At 42.8% G+C, this 17,847-nt stretch overlaps 1 protein-coding gene across 1 annotated transcript in view; it reads right to left on the reverse strand.

The window, feature by feature from the left end:
• Positions 1-17,523, reverse strand: part of PDE6D (phosphodiesterase 6D) — a 34,611-nt gene extending 17,088 nt beyond the window's left edge. The window contains exon 1 of the mRNA XM_038145901.1: positions 17,351-17,523. Coding sequence (XP_038001829.1) covers positions 17,351-17,400 — 50 coding nt within the window. The 5' untranslated portion in view covers positions 17,401-17,523. The remainder of the gene's footprint in view (positions 1-17,350) is intronic.
• Between the last annotated feature and the right edge of the window lie 324 nt (positions 17,524-17,847).

Consider the following 17,847-nt stretch of genomic DNA (forward strand, 5'->3'; position numbering starts at 1 on the left):
ACTGCAGGAGCACAGATTGCTGCCATCATGCTGTGGGGTGGGTGCCAGTGGTTTCCTTCACTCTGTTTCTCTTGCTTTTGTTGGTTTCTCAGTCACCCTATCTCGAATGCAGGGTGGTTCTGAATCACTGCCAAGGATTGCTAATGGAAGTGGGGAGAAGGAAGGAAATAAAGAGGACTGCTTGCAGAATTAGAAGGACTTTTAAGTGTCTAAAATGTCATATTAAAGCAGGACAGCAAAATGGCTGTATTGCCTCTGACAACAGAAGGAAAATGGTTCTAAATTAGAAAAATGTGTAAGCCTCTGAAACTTATCAATAATATTCTTTTCTTTAAGACAACTTAAATAAACACTAGAAATACAAACCAGAAAAGTCATGGGGAAAAATATAGCATTTGTTCCTGCCTTAGTTCCTATTAATTCAACTAGAGCTCCGCTCCTATGGAAATTTCCTTTTCTTTTTCTGCTCTAAGTCTGGACACTCAAGTATATTTAGTATATTTTGAGCTCAAAGTGCTTCAATGAATTCAGTGTATAAGTCATGCTCAACACCACAAGCTCTTTTTTGCTGATTTAAGGCGAGTAGCCACCTAAGCTTAAAAATCTCCACTGCTCTGAAAACTAGTGATGCCCCTGATACGAAGTTTCTAACATGCTTTAATAGACAAGGTTTCCTTCCACAGCTCATTAGGAGTAAAAGAGAGCCCAGTGAATGAGCAGAAACACAGCACTTTTCCATGTATTCAAATTGTCCTCACAACTGCCAGCTCCAGGAACTGCAGCAATAATTTTGCAAAAGGCAGCCAGCGGTAAATCTAAAAGGACAAATTCTTGGGACAAATGCTATGGCTGTTCGCTGCTGGCAGGGACAGGCAGGCTCCATTTTGTACAAAGAGACCATCAATTTTGCACAGAATGACATTCAGAGAGGACTATGAGTCTAAAGGACTCCTAGAGATGAACCAATGTAAACACGTTTTGCTTAAGTAAGTCCAAACAGCCTGGTACCAGAGTTACCCCATCATCAGCCTCAAGTCAGACTTCTTGAACACAGGATGACAGTGGCTGAGAAATTATATTTCAGAGAAATTTCCAACTCTTGAAGCTGTTTGGTTAAAAAACTAAAAATAAACTCCGTGCTGGGCAGAGTTGTGCTTTCAGAACAAATGCCCAACCAGCTCTACAAGGATCCACAAATGGCCCTGTGACACTGAGACATTCCCTTGCACTGCACTGTAATACTTTGGGATTAGTTGTTTCCGTATCCACTAAAGCTTCCCAGAGTTGGATTGCAAGCAGTGACTGTGTGGAAATGTCCATGCTGTTGCATTCTGCCTTGTTTCCTTTTTTCATTATATTCTTTCAGAATCTATTGGGAGCAGAGGAGGACAAAGACTAAGCACAGTGCTGGAATAAAAAAAAAATTCTGGAAAAAAGCAGTAAGTTCCAGCAGCAAGCTTTTCCCAACTTAACTTTGCCTGAAAAACTTCCCAGTAGTTCCAGCCTCACCAGATCCTGCTGAGCATGGGCAAGGATTCATTTTCCACTCATTCTTGTGCAATGCACAATTCTTTTTATGCAATTTATTATCACAAACAATTAAAACATTTTAGTGGGCAATCCTTCAAATCCTAGCTATCTACCTGTCACTGAATTCCTAAACACAGGGCCCCATTCTTCTTTGCACAAAATGCCCTGAAGAAACATGTATTTGTTTTTTTGGATCTCCTCCATTTTTGAAGGGTGTCTGAACATCTGACACCCTATTGCTCCACACAGGCCACCTCCAGTGAGAAGCAGCAGACCTGTCTCATGGACACACACTGTGACTGTGCCCCTGGCACCTGGAGATACAGAGTCAGCCTGGACAAATCCGGCAGCCCCTGACAGATTAACTCTGGTGCACAGGTCAGGAACACAGGCTAATGATAACGAGATGGGGCTGCACGCAGCCAGCCCAGACACAGCAGAACTTTAACTGCTCAGCTGCATACTGAAACTCACCAGCCAAATTCTGAGCCTCTTGCCCTCTGGGAGCTATTGCCCTTGTCTGCTTTCTCCACCAGAGGAGTAACCTGTAAAAAATACTGGCTACTGAGTTGCACAGTTAGGTAAAACAACACTTCAGAAAGCCATGTAAACATACTTAGCAGAGCCTCAAATGAGCTGGTTTCATTCTCTACAAAATGAGACCTGAGTTTTACTAAGGAGAAACAGATCTCTGGGGATGGTGGTTTGTGTGGAGTGCATTTTAGTTCAACCAGGATGAGCTTCTTGGCTTTCTAGCACTTGTTCTATTTATTCCTCTATTCCAATCTTCTCAGTGTGACGTCTTTAACGAGGAGATCACAACATCCCCTGTACTGGCCAGGGAGATTAAGCAACACACACACACACACACACACACACACACACACACACACAACTAGAAAGCAAGAGTCTTTGAGATTTAACTCAAAATCTATGATGGTTTGCCATAAGGATTTCACATTTAAATGACTGAACAATGTTAATCTTCTACTAATATTAGACTGCTGTCATGAAGTATTACGGGATAAACAAAGGCCATTTTCTTCTGAAAATATATTTGCTTATCACTATATAAAAGATGTCTGCTGATTTTTCCCTGGGAATCTTCTGTTCCTGGGAGAAACAAATTTATTGTTGGACTTGCCCATGTCTAGGTGGCACTAGACCACAAAATAGGGAGCAACGGGTTTGTTTTTCATTTTCATAAAGCTCAATAAAAATACACTATTCACTACTAAAATATCAGCTGATACACAATCAGAGATAAGTCCATCTATTTTCAAAATTACTAGTGTCAGATTCTCTAGTATTTCTTTACAAGGTTCATTGCAATAAAAAGGATCCCAAATATACGACAGAGTTAATTAACCTCTAATTTGTATGTGCACAATTATAAAAGACTGCTTTAGGGTGAGAAGCAGGAAGAGAGAAAAGATCACAGAAGAAAAGATCTTTTTGTTTTTGAAACAAAAAGAGAAAATTTTTCTTCTGTCATAAGTCTGACCATACTACAAAGCAAGTACAGACCGCAGCAATAATTTTTTTTAAATACAAAAACTAACCAACAATCTTAGGTAGAAGTGCATAGCTGAATGCTCAGATTTATGGTATTTCAGTAAGTCTGCTTTAATTGCTTATTTTCTATCTCTTTTCATTGTAACACAAACAAAGATGCCATTGAGGATGCATCTCCCCTGATAAGGCAATCAGAACATGAGCTGCAATTACAGAAATACTTTGCATAAAGGTGTCCTTTATTAATCCAAAACAGCTCTATTTCAAAACCCACAATTTTACCAGGCTGCCATTCTCAATAGTGCAAAAATTCTTCTGGATTCTTTGTGCCTGAATTCCAAGCAACTCAACCGGGCTTCCTCTCTAGAGAGCCTTTATTTGTTCCATTTCCAAGGATAAAAAAGGCACAGTACAGTAGCACCACTGCATGTCCAGCAGCTCAACAACATCAGGCTCTTCCTGCTGCTCCTCTGGACTGCTGCCCATGTCAGAGATCAGCACCACATTGTGCACACACCCAGGATGCATGCACTACCCAGACACCTGTGCTTGTAAAGCCTCCTATTAATCATTCCTCTACTGCTCTATATTAACATTAAGTAGGTGATTAGTGTGTTAGCAGTCAACAGCCCTGCTAGTTTGGTTACCTCTCAGGTGGATACAGTTTACTCAAGAATTTTATTGTAATTTCTGTTGGCAAAAAATATTCCACAAAGAACAAATATATATTCCATCTCTTTATGGAATTATTTTTCTCAGTCTTCATGATAACCCAAACAAAAAATCCCCCAGATTTAGTGTATAAGACGTGACAATTCAACCTGTATTAGCAAGGACTCTGACAAAGGTCCTTGAACATCACTCTCAGCCAACAAGAGGAACCGTGATTTTTAAAAATCTTCAACAAAAGACTGGCCAGGGCAGAATCAAGGATTTTGTACATTTGAAAGACTTTTTACTTCTGGTCAACTGCTCAAAGGCTGGAAGAGTCTACAGCACATTGCACTATTACTGGGGAGAGATCCTGTTCTGAGCTGCCCTTAAAACACCCCTCCGTGCACAGGAGGGCAGACATCCTCTACTCTGGAAACACAAGCAACTGCAGCTACCACAAAAGTCTTCAAGAGCCATCATTTTAAGGGATTCAAATGACACCCTGTTGTTCTCCAGCAATCCTAAACATCTGGTGAATGTTTGGTACATGAAAGGAGGCATCTTCATATCAAGAGGTGTTCAATGGTGTCTTTCACAGGAAGGAGAGATGGTTGTCCCTACAGAGAGAGTTCTGCCCTTGACTTTTTACATTTCTGATATAAAGTTGCTTTTGTTTGGTCTTCCAGGGAATCAGGAAAGAGCAGAAATAAAACTGTGCTTGAGAGCACGCTTTTGTGCTGCTGAGAACAGAAACTAGGCCAGGGGAGATTTCAGTGTTGCTGTCAAGTAGGGTTTCCACCTATACAGAACAAAGCAAAAAAATCACTATTGAAAAACACTTTGTAAAAACATTTAGGGAAAATCTGTAGCTCAGTCTTCAGATACCAGGTCTCAATTTCAGAGAGGTCTGTAAAAGAGGAAGAATTCATTTGTGCAAAGGACTTCAGGGACCCAGGGATTTTTATTGGGCCATGGAAACTTCAGGCTGTGTGTCAGCACTCCAAATCCTCCCCATCAGATCAATAAAACCTGCAGTCATCATGATAGCTCCTGCCTTCCAGGAAATGAGCTTGTGAGTTTTATTCTAATTGTTAAAAGGCAGGTGTTCACACCACCAAAATCAACTGCAAAGGGAGCACTTAAAGAGATTCTTGCTGGCAGTCTCAAGAGAAAGCAGGAACAAAAGGTCAAGCACTGGATTTCTCTCGCATTCATACACTGATTCTGTCTGAACTCCCCTTACTGAACACCTTTTCACCACAATGTTGATTTTTGAACAGTACCTTTCTCTGGCAGTTGATTTAACTGGGATTTTGTCACTCCAGTCGAGTCAATCCAGATTAATGCACAAAGTGAGTTTAGAGTTGAGCTAACTATCCCTTATTTAACCTTTGCCTGAATGTTTTTATTCTCCACCAAGAGAGTCCAATTCCAAAGCACTGATGTGACTTGGAACTGGGATAAAGGTATCTACAGTGGGGAAATCAAGCAGAAATGGTTAAACTGGGGTAAATTCTAAGCATGTGAACAATGTAGTTTTACCTAGACTAGAGCTTTTTCCAACAACATAGCCACCTCTTCTTTGACACTGGGAAGAAAAGTACAGACAGTGCTTTATCCAGTGCAGCACATTTACACTGTGGAGCTACATCTGTTCATCCTGGCACCAATAAATTCCATATTGCCCAAGCCAGTTGGCATAAAGATGGTGTGTATTCCCTCAAGGTGAGATTACAGCTATGTGTGCTACTCAGAAAAATGGGCCAGACAACTGAACTTCATTTTCCAGGTGGGCTCATTTGCCCTTTCTCACAAGTAATGCTGGAAAAAGACAGAAATGAATGCTATCCCAAGAAGATCCTCTTTGCACAGCTTTGAAAGCAAATGCCAATTGCAGCCTTCAGAGGACAAGTGCTGCTGCTGCAGTACATCTGGTAATTAGTCTGTAAGGGTTTCTGTTTATGACAGGAGTGAAAACTAACTATTGCAGCAGAAGTAATACTGGCTGAACACAGGACTGCTGTTTTGCTCAGTCTCCTGGCTGTGCCCAGTGGACCTGTGCTGGCAGGAATGTGGTGGCAGAGTTGGTAGAGCAGAAGACACTCAAGTCACTTCAGTTCTCCTAAAGGTGGTTCACTCAAAGCACTTTATGCTTTTTTTGAACCTCTGCAACCTTTAACTGCCCCACAGTATGTCACACAGAGCACATCCCTCACTGTTTCAATCCAGAGCTGTTCTGTAACCAGGAATGCATCTAGAGATCGCTACAAGTTCTCTGGGAAAACAACACAATATCCTTGAAATTAATTACAGAATGGCAAGGGGATTTAATCTTATTGAGATTTCATATAAAACAGCATTTAGCCCTGGCACTCACACTCTACACCTAATAAACAAAATAAAAATTCAAATCAGCCAGAGGAACAGCTACAACAAGCACTTTCATAAAGTCCACAATGACAAATGCCAATCTCCTCTTTGCTGACACAGCACAGCAGAGGAACAAGCCACACTTTTCCGGGCATTAGCTTAAATGGTTCCTTGGATAGACAGTCCCTGTGGATAGTATTGGCCTGAATGTCACTGGTGCTACAAATACTTCAGTTTTGATAGATGTTTTTTTTAACTTGGACTATGTCTGCATGAGAAGTGGGCATGCTTTAGCCTTGCACACGGGCAGCAAATGCCTCAATGCTAAGCTGAGGGAGTCAGTAAGATGTGAATACTTAGGTGGATGTCAGTGCCCTCTAGACTCAGAGGACAAGACCAAAGTGATGTAATTATTTCATGTGTAAGAGAAAGAAAAGTCATGGATCTGAGACACTGAAGTGGTTTTATCTCTGGAGTACTATGCTGGCAGGATCACATGCTGCAAATACAGATCAAACAATTTTTGGTTTTCCACTCGAAACTGACAGGACTACGATTATTCAAGGAAAACAAGTTCATTATCTTGTCTCTTCTGAGGAAGGGAGGAAAACTTAAGAGTGCACAGACCAAGTGGAGAATGAAAGCAAAATGAAAATACAGTCAGGAGGGAACGATTGGCAGTTGCAGGAGGAAACTAATCTTGTAAATGGACCAGAGGCTGCTCAAAGTGGATGCAAAGCAGAGGAATAAACAAGGATTTATGCAGATTGAAGCAGAACTCTCAAAAAACAAGGACTCCATATCAGAACCACTGTGCTTTTTTAGGAATCTCCAGAATATGAGAAGTGCTTCAATTGGCAGTGTGGACTAGTGATTTGACAATTTAACCATCCCAACATTTTACACAGTGTTCAACAGAACGGCAGTCTGAAAAGAGAGAGAGTTGTTTGGAAAAGCACTACAGCAAAACAGGGAAAGTACAAGGAAACAATTCAGTTCCAAATAGTTGAGAGGAGGAAAAATACCTCCTCTCCAAAACTAGTTAAGAATGCTGTACATTGACCAACCTCTAGAGCTCCAGTAACATGACCTACACTGATGTGAACCTCTGAGCATGTCACCAGGATCACCATGATCTGGAAGACAGAGGGTCTGTGCCCAAACCAGCATCTCTCTGCTGTAGCATGCATCAGAATTCAGAAAAAAAAAACCCCAACATTATAGCGGAGACAGAGTAATGAAACTTCCACTGAAACAATAAAAAAGGCAATGACCTCTATTACTCTACTCTGCTTCCAAGCAGCTCTTACAGTTTTCACTGTCAATAAAATCTACAGTTATGTTTACACTAAGGTTTAAACTTTATTATTTTAACATGCTTGTTGCTGTATGTTAAATTTTCAGAATACATTAAATCAGATTTTTGCAATTTCAGTAAAAATATATTAATATATTTTTCAGCTCAAGCAATCTTATTTCTGCTGTGAAAAAGGACAGAATGTATAAATACAATCAGCTGTAATTCACAAGTTGATTCTTTCAATATAGGTATTAATAATAATAAAATAAAAATTTGCTTATTGGAAAGCTAGACTTAGAGGGAATACAAATATCATGTTCATAAAATATTATTTTGGTGTTTCAAAGTGTGGACTTCATAAGCATTCATTCATTAGCATGCGTTAAGGTGAATGCTAATGCGGAGAAGTTAGACACAAAAAGCTGGAAAACTGCCATTATCTGCACCCTTTACACGTGTGCCTACATTAAAATATAGTCCTTTTTTATTTGAATTTGCATCTTTCCAAACATTCGACTGCCTCATTCACTGCATTTACTATTTCAGAACTGGCAACACTAGGAGTGATGTAGACAATGCTACTAAGCAGGAAAACAAGGTACTGTTTTATCAGTGCAAACAATGCAAGAGACCATCATGAACTGTGAAACATTTTCAGCTGGCCACTGGCAGGGCTGTAGTTATATGAGAAAGAGAACCTTGAAGAGGGCAGCATGGCTGGGGGATCAGCAGTAGAGGTTTGTGCTACAGCTGCCTGGTTAATGCCTCCCCTCTAATTTGGTCATGGAGGGATTGCCAGTGGTGAGAGGAAAGGAACTTATTCCAGTGGTAGAATGGAAGATGCTTAGAAAACCAGGAAACCGGTGTTTCTTCCTTCCTGTGAAGCTAACCCTTCAGGTCAGTGTGGCAGTAGAATAATGCAGTTGCCTTTGAAGGAATTATGGGGGGAAGCACAAAGAAGAATTCCTTTCTGGAGCTGTTTAAATACTGTGTTTTTATGGCAACAATACAACTGTAACAATGCTTTGTGGATTAATGAGGGTTCCATAAATGAACAGCCCAAATGGGGTTGAGAAATGCACTGGCTTGCTTCTCTGTCTCTTCCTGGAAAGAATATTTAAAAACAACATGCATTTGCTCTCCAAGGCTGCATGGGGTTTTTAGCCAGTGATTTCCTCTGTCTGGTTCATGGAGAGCTGCACAGAATAATGGCACTTGCTGCATGGTTCCAGACCCTGCTTGTGACTTTGCCTGGTGACCAGGCAGTAACTGTTCACACAGTAATGCTGATGATTTCCTGCACAGGTCAAGGGCAAAGAGAAAATGACTACCTTACTGAGGTCATCTCAAATGCATTTCTCTTAAAAGAAATTATGTGACCACAGACTCATCATATTGAAGCTAAAATGCTCAATTAATAATGGTAAGCTAGGTTTTTAGAATTGGTGCTGGATAACTAAACATGGAGAGTGAGAAGCCTCCTCAGGTAAGGTGGTGCTGAGTGCTGGAGAACACAGCACGAGGCTGCATTGGGTTCACCTGATCTGAGGCTGGGGGGATAACATCCAAGAGCAGCAGTGCCTGGAGAGGACTCTGCTTACAGCCCTCCCCAGCTGCTTCTTAACTTCTCCCTCAAGTTGAACAGCTGAGCTGTTGGTAGGACTGCCAAGCAGCACCAGGTCCTGCTGCTCAGCCTGTGGCTGAAGTTGTTTAAGCCAGCATGCAGGAGGCTGCAGGGCTCATCTGAGCAGCCTGGCTAGTGACTCAGAAAAGGAGGCAACAAGCAGCTGGGGATTGCAATCCATGCTCTGTACAGCTGCTGTGACAGAAGCATGGAGCAGCAAGAATGCAAGAGCAGGTATTTTTGGATGTCTCTTTGCTCAGAAGCAGGATGCCACTTCCTGGACTAAGCTGTTTTTAAATTTCACTTTAGGGCTATTAAGGTTCAAGCAAAGTAACACAAACAGAAGGACTTTCCCCCTCTTTATTTCAGCTTCTGGGAAAGGAAGTAACTTTACTAGAGAAGCAGTGAAATCTTAAGTTGGACTCTAACTGACAGGCCAGTATTCTAATGCACTCAAATGTACTCTAAGGAGCTAAACTGAAAGTGAAATGTCTAAAGTACCTTCAGAAGATCCACCTGTGTTAAAGGCTGGTAGGTATTTCTTGGCGTCCAATTTCCAGATAGGTTGGTCTATTTCACCACATGGCAGTACATTAATGGGGACAATGGTTGTTCCCTTACCTTCTCTCTCTTCAAAACTTCCTTCAAGAGCAGTTGAGAGTGTTGCAGAACTCCCTTAAGCAGCGTTAGCAACAGTTCATGCCAACACTTGAATCAAAACTGGGTCCCCCTTAGTAAGGGTTTCTGTAAGAATTTTCCCACACATATTTTTTTTTAATAAAGTCATGCAAATAGCCAGCTTTTCCACTGCTTCCTGAAATACAATTTCCTTTGACCTTCCAAACCAAAGTGACTTGACATTAACTCTCTGCTTCCTCAGCAGGCTGTCCCTGATCAGAAGTCTCTGACACTTTAAAACATCAGATCAACTCTTGATTCCAAGAACGTGCAGCCTTCTTCTCAAAAGGCTTAAATTAGGTCATGTGAAGAGGAGGAAGGAGGCATGCAGGCAATCTGCTTTCACTGGTGAGTAAAGTATATGATCTTCCCTGCTTTCTATCCATAAGAAAAGATGGGATATAATTAGCTGTCCCAAGGACCAAATAAGCTTCTGCCTTGCTACAGAGTAGCTGAAGGTTATGTACAGTTAGCATACAGACCAACCCATAGAAATAGTCCTCTGTAGAATTGCTAAGTATAAGACCCTGCACTCTCAATCTCCAATGGAAGACTCCTGCTCCCAGTTAGTTACAATCCCTTCAATACAGCATAAATTTAATAATATTCTTTTCTGCACTGCTATCCCAAATGCTGACTGAAAATAATAAAAAAAAAAAATTCTTCCTCATTCTACCTAAGCCTGCCATTCTTCCAGAAGAATGTTGCCTGAAATTCTAGTCATGAACATAATCAACTCAAAGGCTCACTCATGACTGAACTAATCTGATACTGTTTCCCTTAAGTCTCCTCTATGCATAACATTTCTGTCACAATGAGAACTCTGTTCAGGAGAAAGATGACAATGGAATCTCGAGTTCATAATCACAGCTGAAAATCCTGGCTGTCAACTAGAATTTAGCAATGTGCAGTTGAGATCTGGTTCCTAAGAGAACACTCTCAGGTGTCTTCTGGACAGAGCCTCCCAATAGTCCTACAATGTCTGCTTGGGCATGAGGCCAAATGGCTTTGGAAACCTCACAGTAATGGCCAGTGAGTGCATGGGGATACTCCCTCAAACTGCTCGGGGAGTGATGCTACACAGATGACAAACTTGCTTCTGTGAGTGCTCCTGATGTAGTCTCAGGACAAAAAGGCAGCACTTGAGAAAAGCTGTTACTATTCTGTGCTTGCTGCTGCAGTTTATTTCACATCTAGAATCAACATATGATGCGCTCCTTAAGATGTGAGAGCAACAGATATGCAAAAATCACCTTTTAAATAACTAAATTTTATAAACTCTGCGAAACTAATATGCAGGAAAAAAGGACAAAATTCAATGTTGCCATGTGGACCTTAGTAGATCATGATGTTTTCTGCTTGTTCCCTGCACCTGGGAATGCAGCATACCTCCTACTTCTGAGGTATTCAAACACCGACTGCTAGATGTAAACAAAGCACTGCTTTATCTTTAATGGAGACTCTGAGCTCAAATTTCAAGTTGCCTTAATTTCCCAACTTAGACAAGTAGAAGAGGCTTTTCTTACATAAATATAAGATGTATAGTAGCCTACTATCTTAGAAATTTCAAGTAAAATTTGGACTCAACTTATTTCTAGGATCAGCTTAAATTCAGAGATAAACACATAAGAACAAGTCAAATCAGCTTCCACACTACGGCTGCTTCAGCTAACAGAAAACTTTTTGCCAGAGACACAAGAACCACATCAGACATCTATATTAAAAAACCCTCCTCTGAACAGTATCTGTTTAATTTGAGGATTTTTGGATACCTCCCTTACTTGTCTATGTCTGTGTAAGCTTGGCTTTTATCCTGTATGTTGGCTGTGAAAATGCAGGGGGTGGGGGGGGAAGAAGCTCTACCAGTTCTCACTTGATGGATTAAATTACTATCTTCTGCTCTGTGGAAATTCAAATACTGTAACAACAGCTGAAGCATAAGGCACCAATGACTTCCAAGGATGCAAAGAGTAACTGATATCTTAATATGATACAAAGGAAACAAGGGGAAATAATTTTGCTAATGACAACTGCATTATTTTAAGTACTTCGTTAGGCTGGCACTAAGCAAGCAGTTAAAAATACTGAAACCATAATTCCAGTAAAATGCTGGATGGGTAGGCTTTGGAGAGATCAAAGGATAAATCTTAGACATAAATTTGTAACTACAAAGTGCTAAAGCAATATCGCAGATTAAAAAGAAAAACCCCAACTCCAACGTCAACCTCCCCTTTTAAGTTGATGCCAGATGTATTCTCTGTGGCACCTGGCAACTCATTTGGATCCTGTGATGCTCCTTCCACTGTCATGGGCACAAACCCCCACTTCCAACACTACACAGGGACTGCATTAAATCTGACTGTAGCTCAGATAGCAAGTTAATGCAAATCACAGGTTAAGCACAATTAAAGATTTACACTTTTTTAATGAAAGTTAACAAGGCGAGGACATGAAGTTTTTGGTGTTCACTCGGGAATGAACTGGTGTTCACACAGGTGTTCACTGGTGTTCACACAGGCAGGTAAAACCAAACCTGGTAAAATTGCTCTTGCTTTATTTGCAAATGTGCCTCATGGCTCAGTCATAAGGAACATGATGACTCTGTGTTCAGCATGCCAGAACTAGAGATCATTGCACAGTGCAGGACTTCTGCAAATGCTGGAAATAATTCTGATATGGTAAAGGTACCTTGACTACCATGACATTCAACTACCAACTACAACCTGCCTAAAGCTTCTGTGAGAAACTCTGGTCTCTGAAACAAAGATCTCTCAACGCTGCCAGGGTGGGAATTTGTTCCAGTCAGACTAACTGGGAATGTGGACAACTCTTGCTTGTAAAGTACTTTAAGTTCTGTAGAAAGTAAGAGGGTTCAAAAAACCAGAAATATGATGGATGGATGAGGGAGAACAAACTCATGTTTTCCAGGGTGTTTTAAAATTGAATTAGAGCAAGCTACGTGCAAGTTCTGCTTTGAGTCTCTACAGAGTACATGTCTCAGCTTCTGGGAAGTCCTGTTCCATCTTTTGGCTGGCCAGTGTCTCCTTTCAACCCATGAAATTGATCGTTTGTCTTTCTATACCACTGTAAGGAGTCTAAGAGAGTGAGATTTGAGGAAGTGCACAGAGGAAACCTCAAAACAAAGGGGAATCTTTAAGCCAATTAAAGCTGTTCCCTTGTCAGTTTTGTAAACACCACAGCAGGTAAGCATTTCAAATGAATAACCTGCCAAACACCTACCAGCCTAACAATGAAACTGGAAACTTATTTCAATGTTGCTTCCAATTAGATTGCTCAACTTTGGAATGCTGCATCAAACTAGTTCAAAATTCCAGTGACTGTTCTAGAAATTGATGGCCAAGACTGTCATTAACTTCAGCTCCTGTGTGTACAGCAGACCAGGATGAAGTTGCCAGTAGAAGTTTTCCTGTCTGCAGAGTAATATAAAGTTCATAGACACTCCTAGTGATTCTGGTATAACTGTATTTTCACTACAGCTCTACCCATCTTTCAAAGAGAATAATACTCTGCTAGAAGGACTTCCTAGGCAGAAAAACAATGGTGAGAATAAAGCTGGACAAAGCCCTGGGAGCTGGGAAGATGTTGCACAGGGAACTTTGAGGACTGTAGGAAAGTAGGCCAGCCTTTGGCATGAGAAGTTTTGCCTGCAAGTGTTGGAGTGCTTGAGCTGCAGGTGTATATTTACACTGACCACAAACATGAGTTTCATAACTCTGTAATTGTTCTGGAGTTAATACTGTCAGTTAATGTTGTCTCTTCTTGCTTATGTTCACTGTATTACCTTGTTTCGGGAGACTTCTGAAGAACAGGCTACTACACAGCCTAAAAATGAAGTTCATGGAAAAACTTACCCTAAACTGATAAACAGCTACAGGACAATTAATACTACAGAGATTTTGATAAGACTTCTCTGTACAGAAGCAAATAAAAGGTGGTATCTTGTTTGACTTGTAAGATTTAAAATAGAAAGCAGATGTCCTTACTTCTGTGTTGAGAGGCAAGACATGGCACTTTAACCATCCTGTGAGAATCAACCAGCTTATCTGGGTTTTCTCCTCCTTGCTGTTCTGACTGAAATCTCACAGTAAGAACTGCTTAAAGAAGTTGGACTGAGGTCCCTCAAGAGCTGGATGTGAATCTGCTGCTGCAAACCATGACTGGGTATTTCTAACCTACAGCATGGATGCTTTCCAAATGCTGGCAAACCAAACTAAACAGGGTAACTATCTACAGGGTCCTTATTCTAGCACATTTTGAAAAAAATAATTCTGTGCTACTTGATCTCAGAACAAAGGTAAAGAGGCAACCCACAAATTGTTAAGGGGGAGCCATCAAAATAAAACAACCCTGAACTTTGACTGCTGGGGAAGTACATCACTGGTGTTACTTTCTTTTGATAAAGGATGCTAAATACACACATTTAATAGTACACACTGAAGATAAAATGACAGAACAAGATCTGAAGAATGTGTTGAAAGGGTGAGAGTCAAGTAAAATGCCCTTCTGTAGCCAGACAGAGTTACTCTCCCATCTTCCAGAGGGGGAAAAAAAAAAAAAGGCATAATCAAATTTCATGCATTTGATATCACAGGACCAGATGTGCATAAATACTTGCAGAAATAAGACTTGGCTAATACTTCACACAAATGGATCTTCACTTACCAACTGGACTGATGTTGCCTGTAGCCAAACAAGTGCGTTTTCATAGCACTAAACTACCTGTAGATATTGTGTTGGGTGTAACAACTGCTGTTCAGACAAGTGCCTTCAGAACAGTTTGTTGACAAACACACAAGCTCTGTTAGCAAATATTGTTCCTCAACAAGTGATGAGCTCTGTTTGTTGTCTGCTTTCAAAATTTTTCTGCACCCTATTTATTGGAGTGTTAATATTCAATATTAACTGGTGCCACAAAAATTCTTAGGGTAAGTGTAATAAGGTATAGCATTCTCATTTTCCTGCAAGCATTAAATATATTTCCCTTGGTTTTAGTACTTTTAAAATAGTAAAATCCATGAGAAGAGGGAATAAATGTTCCTGGCTTGGATTTTGGGACATTAGTCACAACATGTTTCTGCACTAGTGTCATAGAGGAAGGAAAACCTATCTTTGCACTGAAATTAGAGGGTGGATTTAGGCTATAATTTAATTTCCACATGCCCCAATCATCCAGCATGCCCCAATGAGTCGGAAAGCTCGTAATTAACCCCTTTTCAGGAACCACAAGTAAACAGAACCGTTTGAGGAAACTCTGATTACCCAATGTGAACTGGACTTCCAGCTAGAGTGTCTGCTGTCGTGTTAAAATTAGGGATTATTTTGGAAGCCTGCTTCCTCAGTGATGCTTCTGACCCTAGCAACTATTCTTGCCTCCCCAGGAATCCCTTGCACACAGCCCCTGGGTGCAAAGCCATGCTCCTCTCTTGTGCTGAAAGCAAGCCCAGTTTGAAGTGCCAAGGTTGCAGATGTGCTTAAGTTGGTGGAGCTGAACTCCCTCCCTTGAGGGAGCAGAGGGGAAAGTTTTCAGGTACTCAAAGTACGAACTGAACAGTTTTTCAGAACACGTTTCTCTCTTCCTTTCTGTTAATTAAATGAGTACATGCAGCAATAGGGTGGCTGGAAGATAAAGCACCTCTGACCTGCAATTGTCTCTGGAACAGACGCCTGGCCCTGGACAGGGGAAGGGAGGGCTGAGCTGATGCCTCCCTTGCAGGGAGCGTGGTCACAGCTGGGCATGAGCAGTTTCCTGTGGGGATGGTGTGGCGTCTCAAGGCTTCCTCACAAATGAGGAATGTCTGCTCAGCCTCTCTTCTGGTTTACTAAAGGCAACATAGATGTTTCTCAACTATTTCAACTCGCTAAAAGTTTCAGTTATGAAATGCTTCTCCAGACTTTCCTGTTTGTCAGACTTTGCACTACACAGCCCCTGTGGCAACTCTCAATGTACTCTACCATGTTTCTGGAGAAGTGTGGTCCAGATTTTGACTTACAGAACTAATTTTTTTTTTTTTTTTTGCAAGGACAAACAAAGGAAGACTAGGCTTGAGACACTCCAACACAGACTGCAGAGTGCTTCCAATAAAGCTTCTTGTCCATGCTATGGCTGCTTGAGATCATAGTTTGTTGTCTGACATCCTTCCACTCAAAGAGCAAAAAGCATTTTCTCTTTGAGACAGCAAACACCAAAAGTATTATTTCATTCAGAGCTGGACAAAGGCCTTTATGTAAATTCTGCTATCCAATAAAGACTATGTACAAACACATGCAAAAAGCACGTAAAAGTTTGCTCCCTAGACTTAACTTTCAAGGCACTCCTCACTTCTACCAACAGCTTAGTCTGGTCTTGTCAGAAGCTTATTCTTCTAATTGCCAGCACAAAAGGTTTTTAATTTATGTTTTGACAGCTAAAATTCTACATCTTCATAAATACAAAGAACTGTCAATAGTGCCAGTGCAGAAGCAAAGGAACCAGATGCAGTACTAACAGCTGGGGGAGACTGCAATGATTCTATAAAAAGTAAAGAAAAGCATCTGCTTATAGTTTGATAAAAGCTATCTGTCTAAATCCAACCCAGAAAATCAGATCCTGCTACAGCTGGCATAGAGATTATGAACATCTCACAGAACAAAAAAACTTCACCACCCTGTTTAGAAATAACAGGTTTTGATCAAGAGGATATTTCCTTCACTTCTGTCCTTTTTATTGTAAAAAAAAAAAGAAATATAAACCAACTCACAATATTCTGATGTCTAAAGGTCAAGATAGCAAGCTTGCATTTGCCTTCTAAGCTTAGAAAAATTTACTTCAGTAAAATATTCCACATGTAAAATAAAACTACACTATTTCTCACACCCTTAGTTTGAACATGGGCCTTAAGGTCGAGTCTTTCTCTACTTTGCTGAAATCCAGGGTTGGAAGGTGCACAAAGGCTCTCGCCTCCTTTCCGAGCTCAGATCTACCTCATTTCATCAGCTTTAAATTCACATCCAGGTACCACAGACAAAAAATCAGAATGCATTTTGAAAGCCGCGACATGAAAAGTTTTTAAACGAGCTGCACAGAAAGGCATTTACACGCAGAATACGTCAGCAATAAAAGACACTGCACGACCAACACATGTGCCAGTACCTCACGGTATGACAAGGAACAAGCTGTTTAGTAGCTCCTGGACCTGACGACCAGGTATTTCCTTTCCAAGCAGAAGTGCTTAAGCGCAGGCCGGAGGGAAAGGGATCAGATCATCCTGGCGCAGAGCTACTTCACCTGCCCTCTGGAAGCTGTCCTCGCCGCGGGTGGGGGGCTCTTGCTGCCCGGGGCCGCCGCCCCCGGCCCAGCCGCTCTCAGGGGCCGGAGGGGCGGTGGTCGCTGCCACCCGGCTGAGGACTCCGGCCGCGGGGACCCCCTCACCCGCGGCACCCCGCAGGGCAGGGACGGGACCCCGGCCCCGGCGTCACGGGCCTCCTCGCCCGTCCCCCGCCCCAGCCGGCTCAGGGCCGGTCCCAGCCCTGAGGGACCCTCACGCCACCGCCGGAGCGCGGACGCCATTGAGAACCGCGTTGCCACGGCAACCCTCCCTCCCGCCCCGGGCGCCTCGCCACAGCGGGGCGGCGATCCCCGCGCCCCCCGCGCCGCCTCACGGCCCCCGCACGGAGGATACAGCTTGAAGCCGCGGAGAATCTCCTTGGCCCGCTCGTCCGTGGCCGACATGGTCCTGCCGCGCCGCGGGCGGGCGGACGGGGCTGGGCCGGGCCTGGCGGGAGCGCGGCGGTGACAGCGGAGCCTCAGGACCCCCCGCCCCTCCCTCCCGCGCACCCGCCACTGCCCGGCGCAACCAACCCCAGCGGCCGCCCGCCGCCGCGCCGACCAATCAGCCTCTGCTGTCCCCTCCTCGCCCCGCCTTCTGGCGCAGGAATGTCAGCGCTGCTGACCAATCAGACCGCGCTCTCCCTCACTCGAGGGTGGGTGCGCAGCGGTCGCCGAGACTCTTCGGTTGGGCCTGACGTGGCCGCGATGGAGGCGCCGCAGGATGGCCGGGCAGCGGCAGCGGGCGGTCCCCGGCCCGGGACGCCTCAGCGAGGAGCAGTCGAGGGGGCGAGAAGCCGCCCCGGGCCCAGTCAACGGCGGCCGAACGGCCCCGAGCGGCTGGAGCTTGGC

This window comes from Motacilla alba, chromosome 9 (genome assembly GCF_015832195.1).
Source record: "Motacilla alba alba isolate MOTALB_02 chromosome 9, Motacilla_alba_V1.0_pri, whole genome shotgun sequence".
Lineage (NCBI taxonomy): Eukaryota > Metazoa > Chordata > Aves > Passeriformes > Motacillidae > Motacilla > Motacilla alba.